The sequence below is a fragment of the Maniola hyperantus genome, chromosome 8 (genome assembly GCF_902806685.2).
Source record: "Maniola hyperantus chromosome 8, iAphHyp1.2, whole genome shotgun sequence".
Classification (NCBI taxonomy): Eukaryota; Metazoa; Arthropoda; class Insecta; order Lepidoptera; family Nymphalidae; genus Maniola; species Maniola hyperantus.
Window position 1 is genome coordinate 6,081,728 of NC_048543.1, and position 26,091 is coordinate 6,107,818.

Consider the following 26,091-nt stretch of genomic DNA (forward strand, 5'->3'; position numbering starts at 1 on the left):
ATTATGACTATACTATTAACTTAATAAGGTCTACATATGACTAGGTACTGTATTATGTCCAGGCTAAAACCGTGACTTTTGAGTTTGGACTTTGGTTGGATGAAGTTTGAGATAATATAAAACTAATAGTCCGATCTGAACACACGACCAGCGACCGGCTGCCAGTCATCAGTTAAAACTTTCAGCTTTTATAAAACAACGAAGGTCTGGCACGCGCTAGCTCTTAATCCATTATTATTTTAGTTATTTCCATTGACTTCGACACGTTTATAATGTTACCCGTTACGTGGCGAACTCAGATCACTATATACTGCGATATACTTTATAGTTGATATTCAGATGCGAAATCAAAGAATTTTAAATACTACTTCGGACAACGATCCACGACTCAGACGTAGATAGAGTAATAAAGGTAGATGCAGGAACGTTTGCTTTCTCATTCGCACTAAAAAGCATAGATAAAGTTACTAATGTGATAAACAGAGACGCAGCTAACCTATTTTTTTTGTCCCTTATCGTGTAACTGGTTTTTTTTTCAAGAATACATACAAGAAGTTGCAAAACAAACTTTGAGAATTCGTGGCGTAATTGTATTTCTCATGAGTTATTTACTTGTTTTCACATAAAAAACGTTTAATACAAATATTGTTGATCGGTTAATACACATATTGACTACTAAACAATGGTAATAATTGTCGTGTTATTCATCGTTACTTCGTGCTATCGCTATCTCATACGCGGTTACACAGTACCTTGTCTATACTAGTCTATACATCTAAGTTCCAACTCTTTTACATTGGCTAATCTGTGTAAAGCCAGAAGAAGAAAAAAAGAACAAAAAAAAAAAAAAAGTTCCAACTCTATGATGTCTATGATTCACTTTCTCTAAAAATGTTCATTGTTGTCATTTCATGTGTGATCAAATAAATTTTTAATATAATAAAGCAATTATATACTTTTTAATAGTAATTACCCAAGAACTTCTATAATATTTAAGTACTGTTGGTGATTTACTCACTTTCATTGTCCTAGTTGTTATTAGCTCGTAATAATGTGATCGAAATACAATAAAACATTGATGATTGAACGGAAGTGTTATGGAAAACATCAGTCATGAATTACTTTTGTATTATTTTTGTCATCTTACATTCAAGTTACTCGTCAATTTTGAACAAGAATGATTCATTGTCTCTTGTAAAATCAAATTCGACATCTGAACAAAAAGTGTGGAACATAAAACTAGATATCAATTTTGCTAAAACACTACCTTCAGTGCTTAAAAAATCGTCAGGAACCGACGTTCGCTTAAAATGTGAGGCTATAATGAATTTCACTAAAGTCGAAAGATACACGAAAAATAAAGAAGGTGTCGAGACCTCTTTGAAAGAATTTCCTCCAGATCACATTCAACAAGCTTTAATGAAAAATGTTAAAGTTTACTGGTTGAAAAATAGTAAAATGTTGACAGATGCCACTAAAATGAAAATCTCCACCAAAATCGATAAAGCTAATGGTACTATTGGCACTTACCTCAAACTAAAAGAACTAACTAGCAGCGATGAAGGAAACTACACCTGTGTTATAAAACAAAATTATGAAAAAAAGATGACAACAAGGCTCATTATTGAAAACGATATGAACAACTTAGATGCTTTTGAGCTCCCCACATACAGCCCCATGTTTCCAAGCAGAGGCAGCGAAAGAGAAATGGTGATAGATATCCGTACAACACCAAATTTAATATCAGAGGGTATGACTGTGGAGAACATTAATACTGATGTGTCACAGAATGCTTCCACCCCACAGAAGATACAACCTATATGTCAGGAGTATGTGGGTAAAGTCTGCAGCTCTCACCTCAAAGGCCAGTTTGTTTACATTCCCTATGACACATCCCAAAGGGCACTCGAGGAAAAACTGTTTAAAGCTTTTCAAGTTACAAAATATTCAAATGATATAAGCTCTCATTGTGAACAATATGCCATACCTAGTCTGTGCTACTCCACTTTTCCTATTTGTAGAAATCCAATTGTAACCAATGAAAACTTTTTTAAGGAAGCAAGAGAGGTTTTTAATATTCTTCAGAGGGCTAATAAATTGTCTATAAAGACTGATTTGGAGGATCTGCCCGTTGTTATATTTAAAAACATACCACAAGATCTGCAATCACATTTAAAATTGAACAGAAATGTTACTGATCTATTTAATTTTCGTTATAATTCAACAATACTCAGACGGGTTTGTAAACGAGATTGTGAAATACTGGAAAATGAACTCTGTCAGACTGAATATGCCATTGCTAAGAGGCATCCGCACATTGGTCAGCAGTTAACTTTGGAAGAGTGCCAAGATCTACCGGAAGACGACCTGGACTGCCTCAAGATTGGCATTGGCACACTGATGGTTTCAGATGATGAGTGCTACTGGGAGAACGGCAGTGGCTATCTAGGGAGAGTCAATGTGTCAAGCAATGGAATGCCATGCATTGAATGGTCTAAGCAGCTGTATGTCAAAGTGTCAGACTATCCGGAGCTGAGTGGCAGACACAGCTACTGCAGAAACCCTGGCGGAATCAAGTCACAGCCGTGGTGTATCATAGATAACGATGGCAAAACTGATCAGATGTGTGATATTCCCAAATGTGCTCACAAAATATGGATATACATTGTGGTTATTTTTCTTTTTCTCACACTTATTATCGTGGGTTTTATAGTTTGCCTCTTTTATAGACATAAAAATAAAAACAATGCAGCTACCATCAGGGATATTAATCTAAATGCTGATAAAAATATTTATGGCAATTCTAGACTTAATTCACCAATAGAAATGAATGAATTGCTGACCAATCAGAACAGCAGTAGTCAACCACATTTGACCATTAATACTTCTCGTGGCAATGGTGTGCTGCGTGTACCACAGTACTCTTTGTCTCAAATAAAATTTTTGGAGGTGTTGGGTGAAGGAGCATTTGGGAAAGTTTACAAAGGGGCACTGAAAAAGAATGGTGAAACTCAATATGTAGCTGTAAAAGCTTTAAAAGAGAATGCATCTGCAAAAACTAAGGCTGATTTTAGAAGAGAAATTGATTTAATATCAGAATTGACACATGAAAACATTGTTTGTATTGTTGGAGTAGCTCTCAGAGAAGAGCCGCTATGTATGTTATTTGAGTTTATGGCCCGAGGGGACTTGCATGAGTTCTTGATGGGCCGTGCTCCTCCTTCCGGCAAGGGCTTGCCTTCGTTGAGGCTGTTGAACATTGCAGAGAACATTGCATCTGGAATGCAGTACTTAGCTTCGCATCATTATGTACATCGAGATTTGGCTGCTAGGAATTGTTTAGTGTCAGATGACTTTATAGTAAAAATTTCAGATTTTGGACTCTCTAGGGATATTTATAGTTCAGATTATTACAGGGTAAGTGTTTCCACATCTGTTAATATAGTGTACTTATTTTATATTATTTTTTAATATGTACTAACTACTGGAAATAATCTTTTTAGGTGCAGTCAAAAAGTTTATTGCCAGTAAGATGGATGCCACCAGAATCAATTCTGTACGGCAAATTCACAACTGAAAGTGATATTTGGTCTTATGGAGTTGTGTTATGGGAAGTATATAGCTATGGATTGCAACCATATTATGGGTAATAATAATTTAACTTATCTTTATTTTATATTTAACTTGTCTGTTCAGCCAGGTTTAAATAAAACCAATATAATTTTATTGAAACCTCTAAAATGACACCCATTTCCATTTTTTGTTATCAAAATTATTTCTGCCATGATGAAATTAAAATGGCTATCATTTTACATAATCAGCATCCTGATAATCCTAGAACATGACATCTTTGGAACATTGTTGAGAAAGAAAAGCATTACAATGTCACATTTTCTGTTTCATGTTTTTGTGGTGTCAAAATTTTGCATGCTCTACCCTTAACCAGTTATAAAAATTTCCCTTCAGTAATATTGTAATTGATTGTTTAGTTTCAGCAACCAGGAGGTGATAGCGATGGTACGCGGCGGAGAACTGCTGGCGGCGCCGGCCAGCTGTCCCGCGCCACTGTACGCGCTCATGCGCGAGTGCTGGAGACACGCACCGCAGCGACGACCCAACTTTGAGGAGATTGTCAACAGGTGAGCTACAATGGTGATGCATACTGCCAATTTATCCCGACAAGTGGCGCATATGCGAACTGGCCATAGAGGTAGTATATCATTTGTGGAACCGGCTATACTTAGCTGTCAACTGCCATGATTTTAATTGCACAAGCTTCCAGGTATCACGCCCACGAACGCGCGGGCATCAGCTAGTCTTTCAATAAAACAGTCGTATTAATATCGACAATTTATAGCAAAGCTAGCAAACAGACAAAACAATGTTGATTTTAATTTGACATTGGCCGGACCTCTTGTGGCGCGCTCTGAGTCAGTTTTGCCTGTGGATCCCTATTGTTCAGCTGCAGCAACCAACAGGGGATAATTTGATGGTCCTGCTGTTAATAATTTGATGGAACCGTCCCGGTATTTCAATACTTTTACTGAAACTGCGAATGACGTCAGTCCCGAATAAAAATGATTTACAGTTAAAAATCTCTTGTAGATATCTAAATTGACTCAATATTTTATACATCACTAGGGGCAGGACTACACAACCACTTGAGAAACTGTTATAAAATTATAAGTTTGGTATTAATTTATTTAGAAAAGAAATCTATAACTAAATTAATCAATCCAAAAGTAAAACTATCCTTTTTTGCAAAGAGCATATATTATTTTTGCTAGGGTGTGACTTCTGGAATGCTTTAGCAATTCAAAATGTCAGTTAAATTCTGTATCTGACTTCTGTTGTTGACACTAATCAGTAAATTAATATTTAGGATACAGGAGTGGATCCAAATGGGTGGGTGTCCAGACATCGCGACGTCCGAGTCGGGTAGCATCTGCGGGCATCGACCCACGACGTCGAGTAAGGAGTTACAGGAAAGGGCTCCACTTTTACCCCCTCATTGTTCTTCCTCCAATGGCTCCCTGGCCACAGGGAGTTTGAAGAAGTTCAGTACAGTCGGCTCCAGTTCCAAGGTAGCGGACGATAACTTCTCCACTTGCAGCGAAGTGCCCCCTTTAGCACCCAAAACTAAAAAGTTTAGTTCAGGGTCTCTTATAGACACTGACAAAATCGGCACCAAGGAAACTGTCGTTAGATTACCTAGCAAGCATTATGGCAATGAAATATAGTTACGGTTTAGATATTATTAGACATTATTATCTCTATAATAAAGAGATGAATCGATAAATGTGTTGCTGATCGCAAATCTCGAGAACAGCTGAACCGATTTTGCTATTTCTTTTTTCATGATATTCCTTGAAGTACGGGGATTGTCCTTACGGAGAGAAAAATTAAAAAAAAATCCTGCAAAAGAATTGACTGTTAGGCGATACGAAGTTCGCCGGGACAGCTAGTTATAAATAATTTTAGCGAAAATTTTTAGCCCGTAATATTAGCTCGACTAATTCTAATTCATAAGTTGACCTTAATTGGTATTGCATTGCTACATAGTATAAGTACCTAAATTACAAGATAGTCAGTAGGCTTTACACACTCCGCCTTATCTATTATTTATATTATCTAAAAGACAATAGGTATTATTTAATTTATTTAAAGATTAAAAATGAAAATATGTTAGATATTAGAATATAGCGTAGTTTGTTCACTGCAGCTAAAGACTAATAAAATTACAATGAATGCAAAACAAATTTGTAATATGTATATCAATCACATTTATTTGCTCAACGAAACTTTTTATAATAGTGTTTAACTTGTTTTGATAAAATGTTGTACTTATTATGCACTCTATTGCTGTAATAGAAGATCTTAATCAAATATTTAACAAATGAATGTTAATCTAAGCATTTCCGCCCGTTGCACGACAATAGTGTAACGAGCGGGATTTGAACCGTCGACCTTACGGTTTTCAGTCCACTCCTATACCGATTGAGCTATTGAGGTTCAATTATATATTAATTATAATATTCGTATAAAATACTAATTTATCGATTGTGTGATTTGCGTTAACCGATTGTTTATTGTGTATCGCTAACTATAACCGTTATTTACGAATTAGACAGTGGATACTTATTTTGTATACTGATCAAGACTGGTATTATCTATGCATGACATGTTCCTTTGTGTACAGTGCGACAAGGCTCTCTTGGCACTTCAATGACATTGACAGGGGGGCGCTGTTGGAGAACAAAGGCTTAGAATATTCAAACAAGAACCTCCAAGAACAAAGGGGACACTTGACGGCAACGTTAGTTCCGATTTTCGCCACGCACCAAGATAGCCTTGTCGCACTTTATGCAATTTTAAATTGTAGATTGTGTAAGTTTAGGCAATTGAGTATTATTGAACTCTTTTTAAATTATTTTTTGTTTCAGTATTGTTAAAGACTCAATCAAATAATAATATAATTAATTAATTAAAAATAATTTTAGCGATTTAATCTAAATTAATCAAGACATTTGTAGCTTTTTTACCAATAAACTCAAAATTTACACTGCCAATCTCAGTCATAAAGTCGTCTTAAACTTGGGCTTAAGGCAAATTCCGGGAGAGACGCGTATTTTCTACAATATCAATGTAAACTGAACTTTATTTCTATAGTGCGCCTTGGAGTTAGAAATTTCTTTACTAGTTAAAAATAAATATTTTAACTTAGATATTTTTATTGAATGTTGTTTAAAATAGAAATACAATGTGTTGAAATATCTTTGTACATTCAAAATGTTTATTGGTTTAATTTTATTATTATACATACCTATACACACAACTTTTTACGTATCTTTTATTGAGATAAAGCTCCAGTTTAGTTTGTTACATTTTGGAATAGACGCATCGCCGTTTCGCTTTTAATCTGCCTCGATTATTTATAAATTAGATGAATGTTTGAAAATCGGTCAAGTGCTTGTCGGACTCGTAAATGAAGGGTTCCGTACCGTCGCACAAGAAATAACACATTTTATTTAATTTTCATGACGGTCATTTTGAATTTTTTACTATTGGTTGTTATAGCGGCAATAGAAATACATTTACTACTAGTACCTATAACGGTTCATGAGATACAGCCCACTAAGACAGGCGGACAGCGGAGTCTTAGTAATAGGGTCCCGTTGGCACCCTTCGGGTACGGGACCCTAAATTATTATAAGCCCTCCTTGTTGTTGTAGTGTAATTTTTCGAATTTATGTAAAATAAAATATTTTGACCAATTAAGTACCTACCAGTAAAATAGATCTTAAACAATTATTATAATTTTTCGATACATGCAGTGAAGCTAGATTTATACACCACTGCATTGCATGATGACTGGGCGCTTAAATCACGCGAGGTCATACTTGAGGTACACCGCGGGGGCTAAAACAAAGTTCTTGGAAGGTCCCGAAAAGCGCGCGGCGCGCTTTTGTTTTGAGTGTAATGAAAAAGTACCTACATAATATTTGTTAGTATTTTGTACCTATTGTAAAAATATTATGCAGTCCATATCCCTTTTGTGTTCCTATTATACAGTAATTTAAGAATAGCATTAGCATTTGTAATACTTAAGTATTAAAATTTTGTTACTTTTGAACAGACTTAAAAAAGGAGTTATTCCTATTTGTTTTTTCTTTTATAGAAATATATCCAGTATACAATTTCTGTACTTGCCAAAGACTTTTTTGTATGTGATACATTTATTTACTTTTTTACCTAGGCGTAAACTGTATTTCTGTAATAAATAATTTATAAATTAAAGGTGTTTCTCTATCATATGCCTGATTAGATATTATACGGTATACCTACATCTTTTTTCTGCATTTAATTTCCATAGTAAGTAGGCACTTGTCCTAACTTTTTCGTAATTTTGGTTTATCAAGTACATGGGTATAGGTCGAGATCTTGGGTCGAGATGGCAATCGTGGCATGAGGCGGGGGGACGCACCGCACGTCACCCGCGCCCGCACCCGCACCCTGGGGGGTCCCCACCCCGATTGACATCTCGACCTGTCGTCTGTCGCGTACTATACCTAGTTGTAAATTGAAATACTAAAATAATATATTTATTTTTATTTATTTATTTAAACGATCAATACCTATTAGTAAATATTTTTTACACATTTTTCTTTACAAAATAATTATTTCATACATTTGTAGGCACATATAGTACGCAACAGGTTGAGATGGAATCGGGGTATGAGGCAGGGGGACGCCCCGCACACCCGCACCGGGTTAGCGCGGGGGATGTGCGGGGCACTCCCCGATTGCCATCTCGACCTGTCGCGTACTATACTTAAGCATTGTATCGAATAAATAAATCATTCATCCATAATAAAATCCCGTATGTACCCTATTATAGAAATTAAGGTACGGTTTGTAAATGAACGCTGAGATGCATAGGCTACATACAACACCTAAGGATCCCTTCAGATAGACTGACTCGGAGAGCACCGGAGAGCGTTTTTTATACCGAAAGGAACCTATCGCAACCGGAGCACACAAGCATCTTGTTAATAAAGAAAAGAAATGTAAAAACGAATCTTACTTTCAATGTCTTAGAACTCAATTTTAAATACGATCAAGATTTACTATGCTCGCCGCGCCGGTTTATCTGAACGGATTCTCAAGCAGGATGCGTCCTTGCTTCTTCTCAACCGTTCACTCTTGACAGTGGTCGTGGCTATGAATTTTTTACTGCTGCTCGCGCGATCTCTCTTCAGCGACTTCTGTTGGTGGCATTACGTGCACACACGGAGACAGGCGTGTTCGTTACGAAGCGGATTAAGTCGGTTCACCTAGTTGGGGTTCGTCCACGTGGACGTATGGTATGCCCTGCACTCAACCTTGTCCACGCGGTGTCTGTCCTCGTAATGTGCCCAAAGAACTTGAGGATTCGCAATTGTATATACAAGCGACGAAAGCCTTTGACTAATTTTCAGTTTTATATGTGGGCTTCTTTGCCGAGTTTCTTGCTGGTTCTTCTCGGTAGGAAAGGCATTCCGAACCAGTGGTAGATGCATCCGACTATTCGAAAGTACTTGTAAAAGTTTATTTGAATAAAAAAGATTTTTATTTATTTATTTATTTATAAGATGACCTCACCGCGTCGCATTATCCTCAAACCTCGCGTTTTGGGCCTTAATTTTCTTGTGACGGCGAATACGCACTGCACCTCCGTCATCCGAGTTCAATCCATCTGTGAGAATAACAGCGATTATCTACGACATATGTCATAAGCTCCCATACAAAACAAAAAGGAACGTATTTTCACGGATTCGGATCGGATGAGTGCGTAACCGCTTTTTATTTATATCTCTATTTTGTAGTCTGTCTGAACTAAATCACATATTTAGACATTATCTATGTTCTAAATGGGAGCGTTGCATAGTCCAGTAGGCTGACATCTGACGCTAAACTTCGCTGGTTTAAAACTGTACAGTGGCACAACTGCAAGTTGCAACGCTGGTGACTTCAGGAGCACGGCTCCAAGGCCCGCTTCACTACACATTATGTATTATGAACGCCTACGTTTGCCTGTATAGCAACTTCCAGCAGCCGCGTTGGACTCGCTGCCGCCGGGTTATGTTTCAGCCAACAATCTTCCGGACGCGGTTACAATCCGCTACTTGTTGCAGAAGCGATACTTCATCACTGGGTTCCTTCTTCTTAATAAGAAACTTTCCATGCACTTTCATATGTACTTTAAGATTATTGTTCCCTGTAAAAGCTTTTTGGCATATCTTGCAGACATACGGTTTAATGCCTGCAAATAAAGATAAATACCTGTTACTAAAGATTTGAAACAAAATCATTAATCCTGGGTAAGATTTGTACGGATAGATCATCCGAATTCAATCAACCGAGAACAACCAGACTTGGTTCACTCTAAGGCCACGTGGCCCGAGTGTGTGGTGTGGATACACCACAGCGATGCGAGCCCGGCGGCTCCCGATTCCCTTCGATCTCATAAAAGAGAAAGATATATAAACGACTAGATGATGCCCGCGACTTCGTCCGCGTGGATCTAGGTTTTTAAAAATCCCGTGGGAACTCTTTAATTTTCCGGGCTAAAAAGTAGCCTTCCTTCATCAAGGCTCCCGGATGTAAGCTAACTCTGTACCAAACATCAGAATCGGTTAAACTGTTGGCCGTGAAGAGTTAGCAGACAGACAGACACTATCGCATTAAAATATTAGCATGGATAAGAGATTACGCGATACGAGCGTTTGTTAAATTCGTCTGAATTGTACTTGATTCCGTCGTAACCACCGTCGTGGGTGTAAGGTACCCACTATCAAGTATTCCGGGACAACCTCACGCAGAAGCACGCGAGAAACGTTAGCTCGAGGCTCGCTCACCGGTGTGTGTGCGGCGGTGCTTGACGAGCACGGCGGCGTAGTAGAACTTGGCGGGGCAGTACTCGCACGCGTGGCGCGGCACGCCGGCGTGCTTGTCGCGGTGCGCGGCCAGCGCGTCGCTGCCGCGGAAGCGCGCCGGACAGAGTGTGCACTCGTACCATCTGTTCATGTCGTGGGTTCGCATGTGCCTGTTCAACTGTAAGATAAAATTAAACTTGTCAAAAACCCACGACGATAACGACGACGGTCCGCTTAAGCTTCAGATAGGCAATGCTCAGTCGTATTCCAGAAAGTGAAGACAACTTCGTGCGCCTGAGTGTGTAACGTTACAAATTAAGATGCTGAAGCGATGTTTATACACTCGAAGGAGTCATTGATTGACGTCCAGTGCAAGCCTTTTCTGTAATATTGATATAAATCAGTCAAGAGCGAGTCGGATTTGCACACGAAGGGTTCTGTACCATCGTACAAGAAATTACACATTTTTTAATCTGCCAAATTTCATCATTCTAAGTCAACAGGACAGACAGACAGACACACTTTCGCATTTATAATAATAGTATGGATATAGGCAAATACCCAATGACTCCTTACATTGGTCCGACTTGGGAAAACTTTACCGCACACAGGGCACATCACGGCTCCGTGCTTACACACATGCTTGTCGAGCACAGCCTGCGAGTCGTACACGTTGTGGCATCGCGGGCAATACACTCTGTCCGGATTGTGCCTCGCCTTTTTATGGAGCTACAAACAGAATAGTATACAATTATTTGCTTATCAAATCAAATCAAATGCTTTATTCAAAACTAGCGACCTGTCCCGGCTTCGCACGGGTGGCTTGTTACAATTTTCAAGGGATCTCTAATTTTATTGATGTATGTATGTATATACTTTATTGCACCACAGAAACACAAATGACAGGTTACAAAAAGAAATCTTTAAGTAGGTACAAAAAGGCGGTCTTATCGCTAAATAGCGATCTCTTCCAGACAACCTTAACGCTAGGGAGAAAACGAACAAATGGACAATGGGATTGATATATAGCATATGTCACTCAGAAATAATGTATCTTTCTACTAGCGAAAGAATTTTCAAAATCGGTTCGGTAGTTACAGAGATTACCCCCTACAAACAAACTTACAAACTGTACCTCTTTATAATATTAAGTATAGATAAGTAATAAATCACACTTTTTAATAGTCGGTTGTTGCATTTGTAAGAAGATATTATAGTGGTGATAATTTTTACGCGAACTTGAGACAACACTATTATTATACATTTACAAATAATAACGCATTAAAATCTAACATACAGTACGCGGCAGAAAATAATGTACATCGACCTTTAGAAAGAGATAGCGGTTTTGTAGAGTATTGTCTCAGTCGTTGAGACCGACAAAACGTCACGTAGGTATGAGTGACAGAGACAACGCTCTACAAAGCCTAAAGATCGATGTACATTATTTTCTGCCGCGTACTGTAACAACAGTGTCTTTAATGTGTCGTGCCAACGAAAAGGCCCCGAACTCAGTTAACTGTTGTGGATACACGTGACGTAACCACAACGCTGTTATTCTGTTCAACATTCAACATATTATACATCAGTCACCACTAATTTTTGATTACCATAAAAAATCGCACAATTCGAAAAACCCTACTTGGGGTCCCAAGGTGCCAGAATGGCGACCTCCGCACCGCACCGCACCGGAAAGCGCAGCGTTGGAGGTGTTGTGTATCCACTTAGTGGGCCCCCCCACTACGTGGATACACAACATCAAACGGGTCGCAGGGAACCGCTGGATTCAGGCGGCGCAAGACCGTGGTATGTGGAAGTCCCTTCAAGCGCCAGCAATAGACGTCTATCGGTTGATGATGATAAAAAAATTGCTTAGAATTTAAGTTATTCAACTAGTTCTCGGCGATGTGTGATCTCTGACAATACGCAGCCGGCCGGCTTGGCCAGCGTGGGGATCTAAATGGCCTGAAGTTTTAATATACCTTCAAGTCAAGAGTGAATAGGCATCGTCTAGACAAGATCAATCTTAGGCTGCTTTACTTTACTTGCCCACAGCTCTGATTGCAGCTAACCCTTCGTTCCACTCACAGATAATATGTCCAGATTTGCAACTAGCGTGGCTCCCTCAGTCCCTCTCGCTCAAGCAGATTTTCTTACTTGTAAAATGTCATTCCTTCTACACTTCACGTTGTTTGTCAAATACTCACGTACAAATACATTTTAACAACAACAACAAGCTCTTATTAGAACGTGACAAAATGATTGTGATTTGTCCTTATCACCGTGGCCACTTTTTTTTGTTTGCCAAAATGTATTTGTACGTGAGTATTTGGCAAACAACGTGAAGTGTAGAAGGAATGACATTTCACAAGTAAGAAAATCTGCTTGAGCGAGAGGGACTGAGGGGGCCACGCTAGTTGCAAATCTGGACATATCTGTGGTTGAAATGATATTCAAATCTTACCCTTAAATTATTGCTAAGTTTGAAAGTGGAATCACACAAATCGCAACTGAAGGGTCTTATATCCAAATGTGTCGCGAGGTGAACCTTTAGGCGACACTTGTTCAAACATCTAAAACAAATAAGAACACTTTAATCACTACCCATATTATAAATGCGAAAGTGTGTTTGTTTGTCCTTGAATCACGTCGCGACGGAGCAACGGATCGCCGTGATATTTTGCATGGGTAGGTATAGTTCACAGGCTACATAAATTTTTATCCCAAAACACAGGATTTTTAAAAACCAAAATCCAAGCGAACGAAGTCGCGGGCATTAGCTAGTTAAATACTAAATGCCAATGATATTATCATAACATGCTGAAAAACCAGTCAAGTACGAGTCGTACTCGCAAACGAAGGGTTCAGTACCATCGTACAAGATTATGCACTCTATAATTTTTTTAATTTACATGTCAGCCATTTCAAATTTTTATTATTTGTTGTTATAGCGGTAATGGAAATACACTGCAATATGAAACTACAAAATACAATGCAATATGAAAATTTCATCATCCATTCCATCAGCTGTGCAGTGTGTACGGCGAAACAATGCAGAATACGGTGTTTTGTGATCAAGGTTTGGTAGAATTCATCCTTAGGACCCAGAGAAACATTTAAGAAGTGGAGCCATCAAGAATTTTGATGCAAATATGTAAGCGTAGAAACCAATTAGGGTATGAGCAGGGCCTTAATAAAACGCCGGAGCCCGTAGTTAGCCTGTTTCCACCTTAGACCGCATCATCATTCATTACTTACCACCAGATGTTATCGCAGTCCGGGGCTAACTTGTAATGGAATAAAAAAACTTTTTTTTTAAGAATTTAGCTATATTAATCATGACTAACTTTCCCCTTTCCCCTCCAACTAAGCGTAAAAAGCTTGCGCTAGTAGTAGGTAAGACAATAGTGAAACAGGTGCGGTTTCAACCGCCGACCTTTCAGATTTCATTCCGCTCCTGGAACAGTTGAGCTATTTAGCCTTCTATATTACTATATATTCTATATTATTATGATCACTCACAATTTGTTGCAGTAGTCACAGTAAAATTTCTTTTTCTTAATGTTGTGATAGTCATAGGAGTGAACACGCAGTCGCATCGGTGTCGCGAAAGCGCGGTCACATAGTCTACATCTCAGCTTTTGCGTCTGAAGACAATAAAACAATATTTGAAGCCAACTTTTAATCACTGTTGCGCGGCGATAGCTTTCATCCTGGGGAAGGACATAGCATACTTTTGATCCTGGAAAATCAAAGAGTTCCGACGGGATTTTTAAAAGCCTAAATTCACGCGGACGGAGTCGCGTGCATCACCTAGACATTGACTTCTTCCAAACTAATCCACCTCCATTTTAGAGTACCTACTCTGCCAAACTACCAAGTAAAAAAAACCGGCTACGTGCGTGGCGGGCAACGCGCAGTGTAGGGTTCCGTAGTCACAATTATTTTAACCTCGAAAAACAGTTTTTTTTTTTTTTTTTTTTAATTTATTATCAAATAAAAATACATACAAATAAAAGCTTAAACTAAAAACACCGAAAAAACCACAGAGGTTTGTCCTCGGTGCCTATCTGCAACGAAGATACCTATTAACTAATTACTTAAAAGAAATAATCTTCAGTAGGTATATATAACGCGAAGAATCACGTAAGTATGTAACATATTATCATCGTGAGTAGGTTTATTAAATTTAGGGTTTATTAGGTGAATAGGATTAGCACTAATATAAATAATTATATAATCTACATAGACACAAAAGACTCAGCCATCTAACTTTGCTAAAAAATATTCTTTTTATTTATACTTAATGTTTTTAATATCTATTTTTTTAATCAGCGTTGGAGGTAGTTCATTTATGAATCGCGGAACCAAGTACGCGGTGGTTCGCTCGCCGTAAGTATTGTTAGCGCGCGTAGTGTGCAGGCGGTTAGCCGTCATCACACGAGTCTGTACAGGATGTTCTATTTTCCGGAGTATCTTCTCGTTGAAGAACTCCTCCTTTAGTAATGAGCATTTAAACTGTTCCTGAACGGGTAATGTTTTACAATGTTTAAATAGCCCTAGTTCATTGCCGTCGTATTTCGATTTAATGGAACTAGAGACAATAGTTTTTAAAATTCTTAACTGTAACTTATATATATTATTGAGGTAAGTTTTATAAGTTCGACCGTAGCTACTGAGACCATATTGTACGTAAGTTAGAGCAAACGAGTTATATAGCATATTTGGTTTTAAATGGAATCCGTCGATTCAAGATAATTATATTAGCGAGAAATTGCCTTAGTTTATTACATACATAATCTATGTGCAAACCCCAGTTGAATTTACAGTCAATGGTGAGACCGAGATAGGTATATCGGTCGACTAGCTCAATCGAAGGGCAATTACAACAGTTCAGATTATCACTGTGTAGACAGACATGATCGTGAGCTATAATTTTTTAAAGGGGAGATATTTTAGATAGGCTGATCTGATGTGAATTAATTTGGTTTTTTTGACATTAAGAACTAAACCCGCATCGTGACACCACATGGTCAGGGTGTTGAAGTCCGTCTGCAATGCATCACAGATCTAACTCCTTAACCTGTGAACCGTACTTACCCATGATAGAGGGCAATGACAAGCCTCTCACTGACCCGAAGGCTTACCGTCCCATTACGCTCCTCCCCGTTCTTGGGAAAATTCTTGAACGTGTCATGCTCATATGCGCACCGCAGATCACCAGTGGGATCTCGGACTTCCAGCATGGATTTTCTCCGGGTAAGTCGACCGTATCGGCGCTGCAGGCGGTCCTCGGCACTGCCAAAACTACTGAGGCGAAATACGTGCAATCTTCTTGGATATATCAGGCGCCTTCGACAACGCCTATGTGGCCTATGATCCTCTTGAAATCCAAGAGGGGAGGTTGTCCTCCGAACATCTACCGCATGTTAGCGAGCTACTTTCACAACAGGCGCGTTGGCCTATTCATCGGGGACCAGGGGCGGTGGAAGACGTCGACCATGGGATGTCCACAGGGATCAGTGCTGGGGCCAACTTTATGGAACGTCCTCCTTGACGACTTGCTTCGGTTGCCGCTACCGGGGGGAGTAAAGATCGTAGCATACGCGGACGACGTCACGATTCTGATTGAGGCCGATACGCGTAGAGCGATCGAGACCGCCGCGGCCGATACCATCCGGCAGATTGAGGACTGGGGCCGTCGCAACCGGCTCGCATTCGCTCCCAGCAAGTCGCAAACTATGACGCTAAAGGGCAAGCTCAGGAAGCGACCCCCAGTAATCAAGCTCGGTGGTAGCTCGATCAGGCACGTGACGGAGGCGGTCGTTCTTGGCGTGACTATCGATGCAAGTCTGTCCTTCGCGCAGCATGCGTTGTCGATCGGGGAGCGCGCGGCGAGATGCTTCGGGAAGATGTCGCGTGTGTCGACTTCATCCTGGGGCATCCGTTATCCTGCGCTGCGCATCCTGTACCGTGGAACATTCGTAGCGACGATAACGTATGCTGCAGCGTGCTGGGCGGGGAGGGCGGTGCTTCACGTCGTGCGGTCGACGCTCATCAAGGCGCAGAGGTCTTCCCTCATCTTACTCACAAAAGCGTATCGCTCTGCCAGCTCCGCTGCGCTAGCGGTGCTCGCGGGTGTGTTGCCGGCCGACCTGGAATTGATCCGTGTTGGGAGAATCGAAGAGGTGCGCCAGTCCGTGCCCAAGAAGGAGTTGAGCAGACGCAAGCGGGATATCGGATCGGATGTGATTGCGATGTAGCAGGAGCGGTGGTCTGCGGAGATTTGGGGTGACGAATTGCGACGCTTTTTCCCAGACGTATCCGGCAGGCTCGGGGCCACCTGGGTCGTGCCGGACTACGAGACCTCACAGATCCTCATCGGACACGGCTGTTTCCGGGCGCGCCTGCATAGGATGACGTTGTGCGAGAGCCCGGCGTGCGAGTGCGGCCTTGGCGACGAGGATAGGCACCATGTACTGTGGGAGTGTCCCCTCTATGACGACTTGCGAGTGACGATGTTGGATGGAATCGTACGCGGGGAAGCGGGGCCGGTCTTCTACACGGACCTCGTCTCATCGGCGGGGAACTACAACCGGCTACGGGAATTCGCGCACCATTGGCATAAGAGGCGAAGCAGCTCGGAGCGTACAGGTGCCAGGCCGGCACCACGGAGGAGCAGCAGCGGAGATCACAGCTGTGTTAGTGACGTCTAGCCCCCAAGGGGGGAGAGTGAGCATAAGGGACAAGGAAGAGACAAAAATAATTTGTAGGGAGTCAAGAAGGCGCCCCGGGAAATGCCAAGAGCAAGTACCGAACGGGCGCCCTCCCGCGATTCGGCCCATATAACCGAGAGGTTGGTGGGGCCATGGGAGGTGGAGGGTTGTCCCTTACCCATGATAAATTTCCTTTAAAATTGATTATATGTACCACTGCTGTGAATTTTTTCACGTGTGTCATTTGGCTGATAAATGGCCCCGGGACACTTAACTCTAATAAAAATTACCACTTTAAAACATCATATTTCACAAACGGATCTAGAAATCGAAAAATGATATTCCCACACCCACAGTATTTTTGAGGGCATAAAAGAAACTTACTGTGAAAAATTCATGTTACTAACTCCAGCGGTTTAGGCTGTGCGTTGATAGATCAGTCTGTCAGTTAGGACAAGTCTTTTATATATCCAATTTAACCCAATTAGGGGTGGAATTTTTTAAAATCCTTTCTTAGTGGATACCTACTCTTTACAAAGAACACACCTTTCAACATGTCTCTACGATCAGTGGTTTAGGTTATAATTAATTTTGGCATGTCAGCAAAGGAAAAATGGATTGCACTTACTTCTCCTTCTGTATGATGATATTTTCTGAAATGATGTTCCATATAAATTGCAGATTTAAATTTCTGTGAGCACAAGTGACATGGAAGTTTCTTTCCTGGCAAGTGTTTTATTCTGTGTGACATTAACTCTTGCCAGTCTACGCATTTTTCTTCACAATTGTTACAGCTGTTGTTCTGCCTGTGTGTTGATAAATGTACATCCAGTTCGGCATTATCTTCGAATGATTTCGTGCATAAACCTGAAAATAATGTCACTTGCAAGCTGTCGCCCACAACTAAAGGATTCAAAACAGAGAAGTTCAAATCGAAGGTTCAAAGTAGAAACGTCAGTACACGTTATTGTTAAAAACACACGTATTGGCATAGTTACAACTTACAGTACACACGGATACACCCGCAAGTTTACTCATATAAGTACCTTACATGGATAACTTACGACAAATTTACTAATGTATCACTTTTATAAGTACATTTATTTACCTTAGTATATATTTACTGTCAAATATTGTTAATTAATCGAGTAAGCTATACTTACGTGAGTAAAACTTACAGGTGTAAACGCGGCCTTATGAATGTGGCCAATGCCATTCCCCTCCACGTCTGTTTGTGTTGGCCTTTAGGCTGAAATCTATAGAGCACTTTCACTTTGCTCAGACTTACTGTGACAGCGTTATATCGCTGGCATGAATCTGTCTCGTTTTAACTGAAACTTAAACCTAATTTGTGTTGTTTCGGATTGACTATGCTGCGTAGGCCCTACGTAGTACGTACGTAGGTTTACTTAAGCCTAAGAAAATTCAAAGTATATATAGTACGCGAGAGGTCGAGATAGCAATCGGGGTGGGAACGTCCCGCACACCCGCGCCATTACCCGGTGCGGGGTGTGCGGGCGTCTCTCCGCCTTATACCCAGTACATAGTAAATATTATACGTATAGTCCATACATATATTATCCGTGTAAGCTCTATAGATCTCAACCTTCGAGTTCAGTGTCCGTAACTTAAGCTATAAACACACATAGAAAGAAGCGGGTCTTGACGTCTTGTAAATTTTAATCAATATTGTTATATTATAATGAACTAGCGACCCGCCCCGGCTTCGAACGGGTTGCTTATTACAATTTTCGTAGGTATCTTTAATTTATGGAAAACGAATTTACACTATCACTCAGGAGTAAGCTTTCTACTGGTGAAAGAATTTTCAAAATCGGTTCAGTAGTTCCAGAGATTACTTCCTACAAACAAACTTACCTCTTTGTTACATATCCTAACGATAACCTAGTTCAAATCACTTACGCAGCTAACCATCTTCGAAGGCTAAGTCACTAGGTCATTAGTCCAGCGCATCAGCAACAAATAACCTCGTTGTCATACGTGACTCCAACTGATTGGGATTTATCTACATTTTAATATTAAGGTATGTATTTAAACCAAGTGAGAGATGTGAAGAGGGACATTCTGTCGTCACTCGACGCAGTCTCTTAGTTGGGTTAGATTAGATTTAGGTCGCAATGTGAAACTCTGCATCTAACCTTGGTGCAGAGTGAGGACTAAGGTTAGGTTAAAATGATTTAAGAATAATTTTAGTAAAATTCTATCTCCGTTTCCTTCAAAAATCCTTCTGGCTGCCGCTTACGTAACTTCTTTATAATATCAGTACCCTTATTATAAATGCGAAAGTGTGTTTGTTTGTTGGTTTGTCGTTCAATCACGTGGCAACGGTGCAACGGATTGACGTGATTTTTTGTATGGGTATAAATAAAGACCTGGAGAGTGACATAGGCTACTTTATATCCCGGAAAATCAAAGTTCCCACAGGATTTTTAAAAACTTATTCCACGTAAACGAAGTCGCGGGCATCAGCTAGTTAGTAAATAAATTGCTTCATTGGTCTGGTCTAGTATGTGTATGACGAGGTCCTGGGTGCGATTCCCGGGTTGGGCCAAAAACAGTTTTTTTTAATTCATAGACTAGCGCTTGGCTGCAATCAGACGTGGCAAGTGGTAATGCAGATGCGCTCCTAATATGGAGCGCGCTTGCCTAGAAGATGCCTATTCACTCTTGACTTGATAGTACCCATATTATAATTTGAGGGGAAAACTGATGCTGGAAGGGCAAATCTATCTATACTATGGATCACCCTTCCAGCATCAGTTTTTTCATGGAGTTTCAGCTTTCTACTGAAAGGTGAAGGAGGAACCAGGTCAAAAACAACAACAAAGTATAAATATTTACCACATGGTAGACTTGTTTCTGAAGTCGTGTCATTACTTTTTCCTTTACTTTTTCCATTTTTGATGCCATTACCTTTAGATTTTGGTTCTGAAAAAAAAACATTAAATTTTAGGTACATGTCTATCAGATGACTTTAATTTGAATAAGACAGAAATATTTACCAGAAGATTTTTCTTTCGGAGTCTTTACACTTTTAGTTTTTTTTATGCCTTTGCTCACACCGTTTTTTTCTGAAAGAATTTGATTAAAATAAATTAGAAAACTAAACATTTGAAAAGCCTACCATTATCTACCAAAACAAATTATGTCTATGCCAAGTATTGTCACAAAGGAAAGCTGCCTATTTGATTGAACACATAGACCTATAAATACTTGTTGAACACAAATATTTACTGGTGGTTTAACAAGGGTCCTATTGTTTTCACTGTGCTCCTTATGATTAGAAATAGGATAAAAATAGACCTTCATTTAGTTTATTTAAAAAAATTGTGTGTAACCAAACCAGCATTGCATTAATATTATTTAAATTTAATTTTCCACTGATCCAATGATTCCTGATAATATTAACTGTATTAGATATCAGAAAAAGTTCTGGTAATAATCATAACCAAAACTAATAAAGCATTTGATATATCTACTTAATTAGAATAAAATAGAAATGCTGTTAAAAATTACCGCTAAGTGATTTCTTCTTTGCATATTTAGTTTTTCTTTTGGAGCTATTAATCTCTTTGCTTGTATTTTCTTCTGAAATTTTTTAAAACAGACAATAAATATTATATTTCATTTAATAAGACATGCATTGATCACATGTAAAATTGCATATTTTTAGGGTTCCATGCCTCAAAAGGAACCCTTATAGGATCACTTTGTTGTCTGTTGTGTCTGTCAATTAAACCTATAGGGTATGAAGTTTGGTAGATAGGTAGGTCTTATAGCACGAGCAAAGGATCCAAAACCCTGAATTTGTGGTTACATCACAAGAAAAAAATACCTTTCAAAGGAAAATTCCTATACCCGAGTGGGATACCTATAGTAGTAGTAGTAGTAGTAGAATTATTAGAATCAAGTGTCGTCGTCATCGTCGTCCCCCCCCCCTTTATCACCCTTTATCAGCCAAATGGTAGTATATTGGAACGTGAAAAAATTCACAGCAGTAGTATATATATCCAAATTGCTTATAAAAATTACATCAAAGATGTCGAGACTAATATCAGGAAGCATCCTCAAAAGTTTTGGGCTCACGTCTCGTGCTTGCGATCAAAAGGTGGTTTCGAGCCAACAGTGGATTCCAATGGCGAGCGCCTGGTGGGAACCAAAGCAGCCGAAGCTTTTGCAAAGTTTTTCTCAAGCGTATTTCTCCCCGAGGTTCCATCACTAAGTGCTTCGCAGGCTAATAGTTATGATAACAGCCAAAACAGTAATATGATATGTATACAAAATTTCTCTCCACAGCAAGTAAAGCATGGTATTACTAAGTTGAAGCCGAATAGCTCTATAGGCCCGGATGAAATTCCACCCTATATACTCAAGAAGTCCAATTATTTTGTGCTCCCCCTCTTTCATATATTCAACTTGTCTCTTAAATCTGGTACTTACCCATCACAATGGAAGCTATCAAGGGTTACCCCTATTCCTAAAACTAGAAATACCGTAGCTGTTGAGGATTTCCGCCCTATAGCAATCTTGTCTACACCGGCTAAAGTTTTTGAGAGCATACTACATGAAATAATTCATAAGCAAGTCAATGTGTTTCTCTCTGATGAACAACACGGCTTTAGGAGCAAGCGATCAGTTAATAGTAACCTATTGATATTGGTAGACTACATTTCCGAATGCTTGGATCGTGGTGGACAAGTTGATGTCCTTTACTTTGATTTTCGGAAAGCGTTCGACGGGGTCAACAATGATATATTACTATCCAAGTTGTCTAAGATTGGTTTCGCTCCCAACCTCCTACATCTAATGGCAAATTATCTGCAAGATCGAAAGCAATTTGTACGGCTTGGCATGTATGAGTCCAAACCCTACCACACTCGTTCAGGCGTCAGTCAAGGCTCGATTCTTGGTCCTCTCCTTTTCTTGATAATGGTCAATGACCTGCCATTAGTGCTGGAAAGGGCCAAGTGTTTACTATACGCTGACGACCTGAAATTGTTTATGGAAATAAAATCTGAGGCCGAATGTGTTGAACTCCAGGATGATATCGATGCTGTCATCAAATGGAGTGACGAAAACAGAATGGAGTTCAACACCAATAAATGTTCGGTCATGACTTTTGGACGCGGAAGGTGTCCAGTTTTCTTCCCGTATAAAATGAGCGGAGTTCAATTGCCCAGACAAACTAATGTAAAAGACCTGGGAGTAATATTTGACCATAAACTGACATTCCATGACCATATTTCTACACTCGCCTCCGAATCATTCCAGCGGTTGGGGTTTGTTTTGCGTAATACTCAAGATTTTCAAAATTGTTACACGATAAAACTGCTATTTGACGCTTTGGTTCGTGCCAAGCTAGAAACCAGCGCTTGTATTTGGAATCCATATGAAAGCACTTACACCTTGCTACTTGAAAAGGTTCAAAAAGCCTTTCTAAGGTATTTATATAAAAAATTGCACGGGTATTACCCATTTATGTATCCCACAAAATTTCTCCAAGGGCACTTGGGTTTCCACTCGCTCAAAACCCGAAGAGACTGCGACCAAATTGGTACAATTTGCAAGATTCTTAGGGGTGTGATTGACTGCTCTGAACTACACAACAAGCTCTGCTGCGTTTATGCACCCTCTAATTACAGCTATCTCCGCCACCGCTCCAAATTTTTCGTAAGTCCGTTTAGTCGCACGGTAGCGCGTTCCAGGTCACCCATACCGCGCACTTTGGCTGCGCTCAACGCACTGCTGAAGGAGTCCCCTCGCTGTGACATATTTGCTGACAAATGGGCTGACCTCATGGGTCAGATCTTGCACTTTTGTGAAAATTTATAATTTTGCTTTTTAAAATTTATAATTTTAAGTTGTTAATTTTTGTAAGTATGTTTATGTTAGTTTGTACTCGTATTTTAATTAGTGTAATTGGCTTTATGGCCGTTCTGATTAAATAATAAATAAATAATAATAATAATAATAATAATAATAATAATAGTCAATTTTAAAGGAAAACTATCATGGCTAAGTAGGGTTAAGGAGTTATATCTGTTTTTCAAGGTTAATTATTGTACGTAGATATTATGAGTTGCATATTAATGTCTATTATAGTTTTATTGTAAATATCCTCAATATTCATAAATAAAATAAAAGCACTATCCTAGGTCAGCTATAATAATTGTGACTACGGAACCCTAAACGGCGCGTGGCTCGCCACGCACATGGCCGGTTTTTGATTTATCGTGCAAAATGTCGAAAAGTTACTGTAATACGGAACCCTCGGTGCACGAGTCTGACTCGCACTTGGCCGGTTTTTAGGGTTCCGTACCTCAAAAAGAAAAACGAACCCTTATAGGATCACTTCGTTGTCTGTCACGTTTCAAAGTAAGATATACCAAGTGGGGTATCATATGAAAGGGCTTTACCTGTTTATTCTAAAATAGATTTTTATTTATTAATAGTTTTTGATTTATCGTGCAGAATGTCGAAAAAAATACCCGAGTACGGAGCCCTCGGTGCACGAGTCTGCCTCGCACTTGACCGGTTTTTATCTTGTAAATAGTGATTAGAACGAGCACACTTCCCTAGAAGATATCGGTTCATCTTGCCTTGAAGTATTAAGTTGCAGTTAACGGGGACGCCGCGCGCCGTTAAGGCATTCCAAACCTTAATAATAATATAACTAGACTTTTAGCACTGTGTGACCTAAAGTAGTCGTAATTAAGTGATGCGGTGCACACTGTGAGAATCAAATTCTAAAAACCAAAACCAAACCAAAACATGGCTCAATTCCAAATTGGTTACTTATATTTTATACTATCGTGTATGATACTCGTGACTTCATCATCATCATCATGATCAACCCATAGTCTACCACACTGGCCTGTTCACTGGCCAAGTCTGCAGATTGGCAGACTTCACACCCCTTGAGAACATTATGGAGAACTTATAAATATATCACTTGCTTTAACAGTGAAGGAAACCATCGTGAGGAAAACGGCATGCTAGAGTTATCCATAATGTTCCCAAAGGTGTGTGAAGTCAATCTACTCTTGGCCAGTGTGGTTGACCATGGCCAAAGCCTTCTTATTCGTGGAGGAGACCCATGCTCAATGGTGAGCCAGCGATGAGATGAAGATGACGATGAATAGAAATATTATATTAGGTTATGCACTAAGTAAATGTTGTGGTAATAAGAAGTCTTTCACTTGCCTTCTTTGCTAACAGTCTTCAAAACCAACTCATAGGTGAAATTATCATCATTATATTGCAGTTCCCTGTCACCAAAATAATCATCAGTGATATCATTTTCAAAAGAAATTTTAGTTTCTTCATCATCTGTTTTGGGTTCTAGCTTTACTTCCATTTCAGAACCGACAGCGTCATAATATGTATGTTCTTGTTTGATATCCTATTTAAAGTGTTTTTGATTTAACACAACATCAATAAATTACAATTACTACTATGTAGGAATGTTCAGTAAAGTTAGCATGTATGTCTTTATGGCCAGCGCGAGCCAGACGTTCCTTATTTTATAAAAGCTAAAAGTTTCTCTGGTCTCTGCATATGTATTGTCTCCAACACTGGGAGAAACGTTTGTTTGGATTTTTGTTTAAATCATGGTGTCTTTGGGAGATAACAGGTAATAAAGGCATAAAGTATAGCAGCTAAAGTAAGTAAAGTATACAGTCAATTTTTTTTAGTTTTTATTTAGGATAGTATTAGAAAACAGGTCATGAATTGCCAGACACTTAGTATGGTGGTAAACCCTGTCAGACACCTTTAAAGTTTAATAAATTATTAACGTGTAGGGCTGTCTGGCGGAGGTTCCCACGACACTAAGTATCTGGCAATGCATGACGTGTCTAATACTACTCTGAAGGAAATAATAATTAAATTTGACTGTACTTTGACGTAAGATTTTTTACACCTTTATTATCTGTTATCTCCCAAAGCCTCCATGATCCAAACAAAATGCAAACAAACGTTCCTGCCAGTGTTAGGGGACAATATTCAGAGAAACTTTCAGCTTTTGTAATATAAGGAAGGTCTGGCACACGCTGGCTCTCTCTCTATTATGTTTAAAATATAGAAAATATTTTAAAGCTCTCACATCACATAACACTTCACACTAATATTTGGGGGGGATCAAATACTGCACGGATTTGGCTGAAATTTTGAATGGAGATAGATTATACCTGGATTCACACATTATTTATCCTGAAAACCGAGAAAAACAGGAATTTGAAAATCTTAATCGACGCAGATGAAGTAAAATAATTTGAAAGAACAGGTACACTTAACACAAGTGAGGCTTGAGGCTTCACCTACACTTCCACTGGCAGGTGTACTCGATTACTATTTACGTAGCTAAAGGAAACAAGTTTTCCCTTCATCCTATAAAGATGTTAAAATTGAAATAGTATCAGATTCCAGTTCACAGTCAATATAATATTACCTCTTTAGGAATAATGTCACTAAATACAGCATTAGCTGCTAGGCATTTTTCTCTAAATTCAATGAACTGCTGAAGAATTTTGAAACAACGTTTACACAGTTGTTGGGGATCACTAGTAGACAGCTGTAACTGAAAATGATAAGTATTTATAAACAACTAGCTGATGCCCGCGACTTCGTCCACGTGGATTTAGGTTTTAAAAATCCAGTGGGAACTTTTTGTTTTTCCAGGATAAAAAGTAGCCTATGTCCTTACCCGCTACCAAGCTATCGCTGTACCAAATTTCGTCCAAATCGGTTGAATGCATGGGCCGTGAAAGGCTAGCAGACAGACAGACGGACAGACAGACAGACACACTTTCGCATTTATAATATTATTAGTATGGATTCATTTTCATACTTTGTACTCTGTAGGTATGTAATAAGTACAAAAACCAGATCAATTGTGTCAAAACATGCATAAGGTAAGGTTTTGTATCACCTTAGTTGCT

At 39.3% G+C, this 26,091-nt stretch overlaps 2 protein-coding genes across 2 annotated transcripts; one reads left to right on the forward strand and one right to left on the reverse strand.

The window, feature by feature from the left end:
* Positions 1-899: 899 nt before the first annotated feature.
* Ror (Tyrosine-protein kinase transmembrane receptor Ror) lies at positions 900-5,972 on the forward strand. The gene is made up of 4 exons (XM_034971358.2): positions 900-3,417; positions 3,504-3,646; positions 3,990-4,139; positions 4,883-5,972. Exons 1-4 carry the CDS (start codon positions 1,114-1,116, stop codon positions 5,238-5,240), a joined length of 2,955 nt encoding a protein of 984 aa, XP_034827249.1. The 5' UTR covers positions 900-1,113; the 3' UTR covers positions 5,241-5,972.
* A 1,056-nt stretch (positions 5,973-7,028) lies between these two features.
* Positions 7,029-26,091, reverse strand: LOC117984718 (zinc finger protein 596-like). The gene is made up of 12 exons (XM_069500062.1): positions 26,082-26,091; positions 25,602-25,730; positions 24,356-24,554; positions 20,669-20,740; positions 20,155-20,223; positions 19,994-20,080; positions 17,760-17,998; positions 13,938-14,062; positions 12,880-12,988; positions 10,992-11,144; positions 10,398-10,593; positions 7,029-9,802 (listed from the first exon to the last, which is right to left on the reverse strand). The coding sequence occupies exons 3-12, from the start codon at positions 24,507-24,509 to the stop codon at positions 9,627-9,629; spliced, it is 1,380 nt and encodes a 459-aa protein (XP_069356163.1). The 5' UTR covers positions 24,510-24,554; positions 25,602-25,730; positions 26,082-26,091; the 3' UTR covers positions 7,029-9,626.

What these genes read in the sequence shown, in the direction of transcription:
- Ror (XM_034971358.2), top strand. Translation starts at nt 1,114, where the DNA reads ATGAATTACTTTTGTATTATTTTTGTCATCTTACATTCAAGTTACTCG. An exon ending in GGATTGCAACCATATTATGG is followed by an intron (nt 3,647 to 3,989) that starts GTAATAATAATT and finishes TTGATTGTTTAG; the next exon opens with TTTCAGCAACCAGGAGGTGA. An exon ending in TTTGAGGAGATTGTCAACAG is followed by an intron (nt 4,140 to 4,882) that starts GTGAGCTACAAT and finishes ATTAATATTTAG; the next exon opens with GATACAGGAGTGGATCCAAA.
- LOC117984718 (XM_069500062.1), bottom strand. Translation starts at nt 24,509, where the DNA reads ATGGAAGTAAAGCTAGAACCCAAAACAGATGATGAAGAAACTAAAATT. An exon ending in ATCATCATACAGAAGGAGAA is followed by an intron (nt 14,063 to 17,759) that starts GTAAGTGCAATC and finishes TATTGTCTTCAG; the next exon opens with ACGCAAAAGCTGAGATGTAG. An exon ending in GCACCGCCGCACACACACCG is followed by an intron (nt 9,803 to 10,397) that starts GTGAGCGAGCCT and finishes CTTTATTTGCAG; the next exon opens with GCATTAAACCGTATGTCTGC.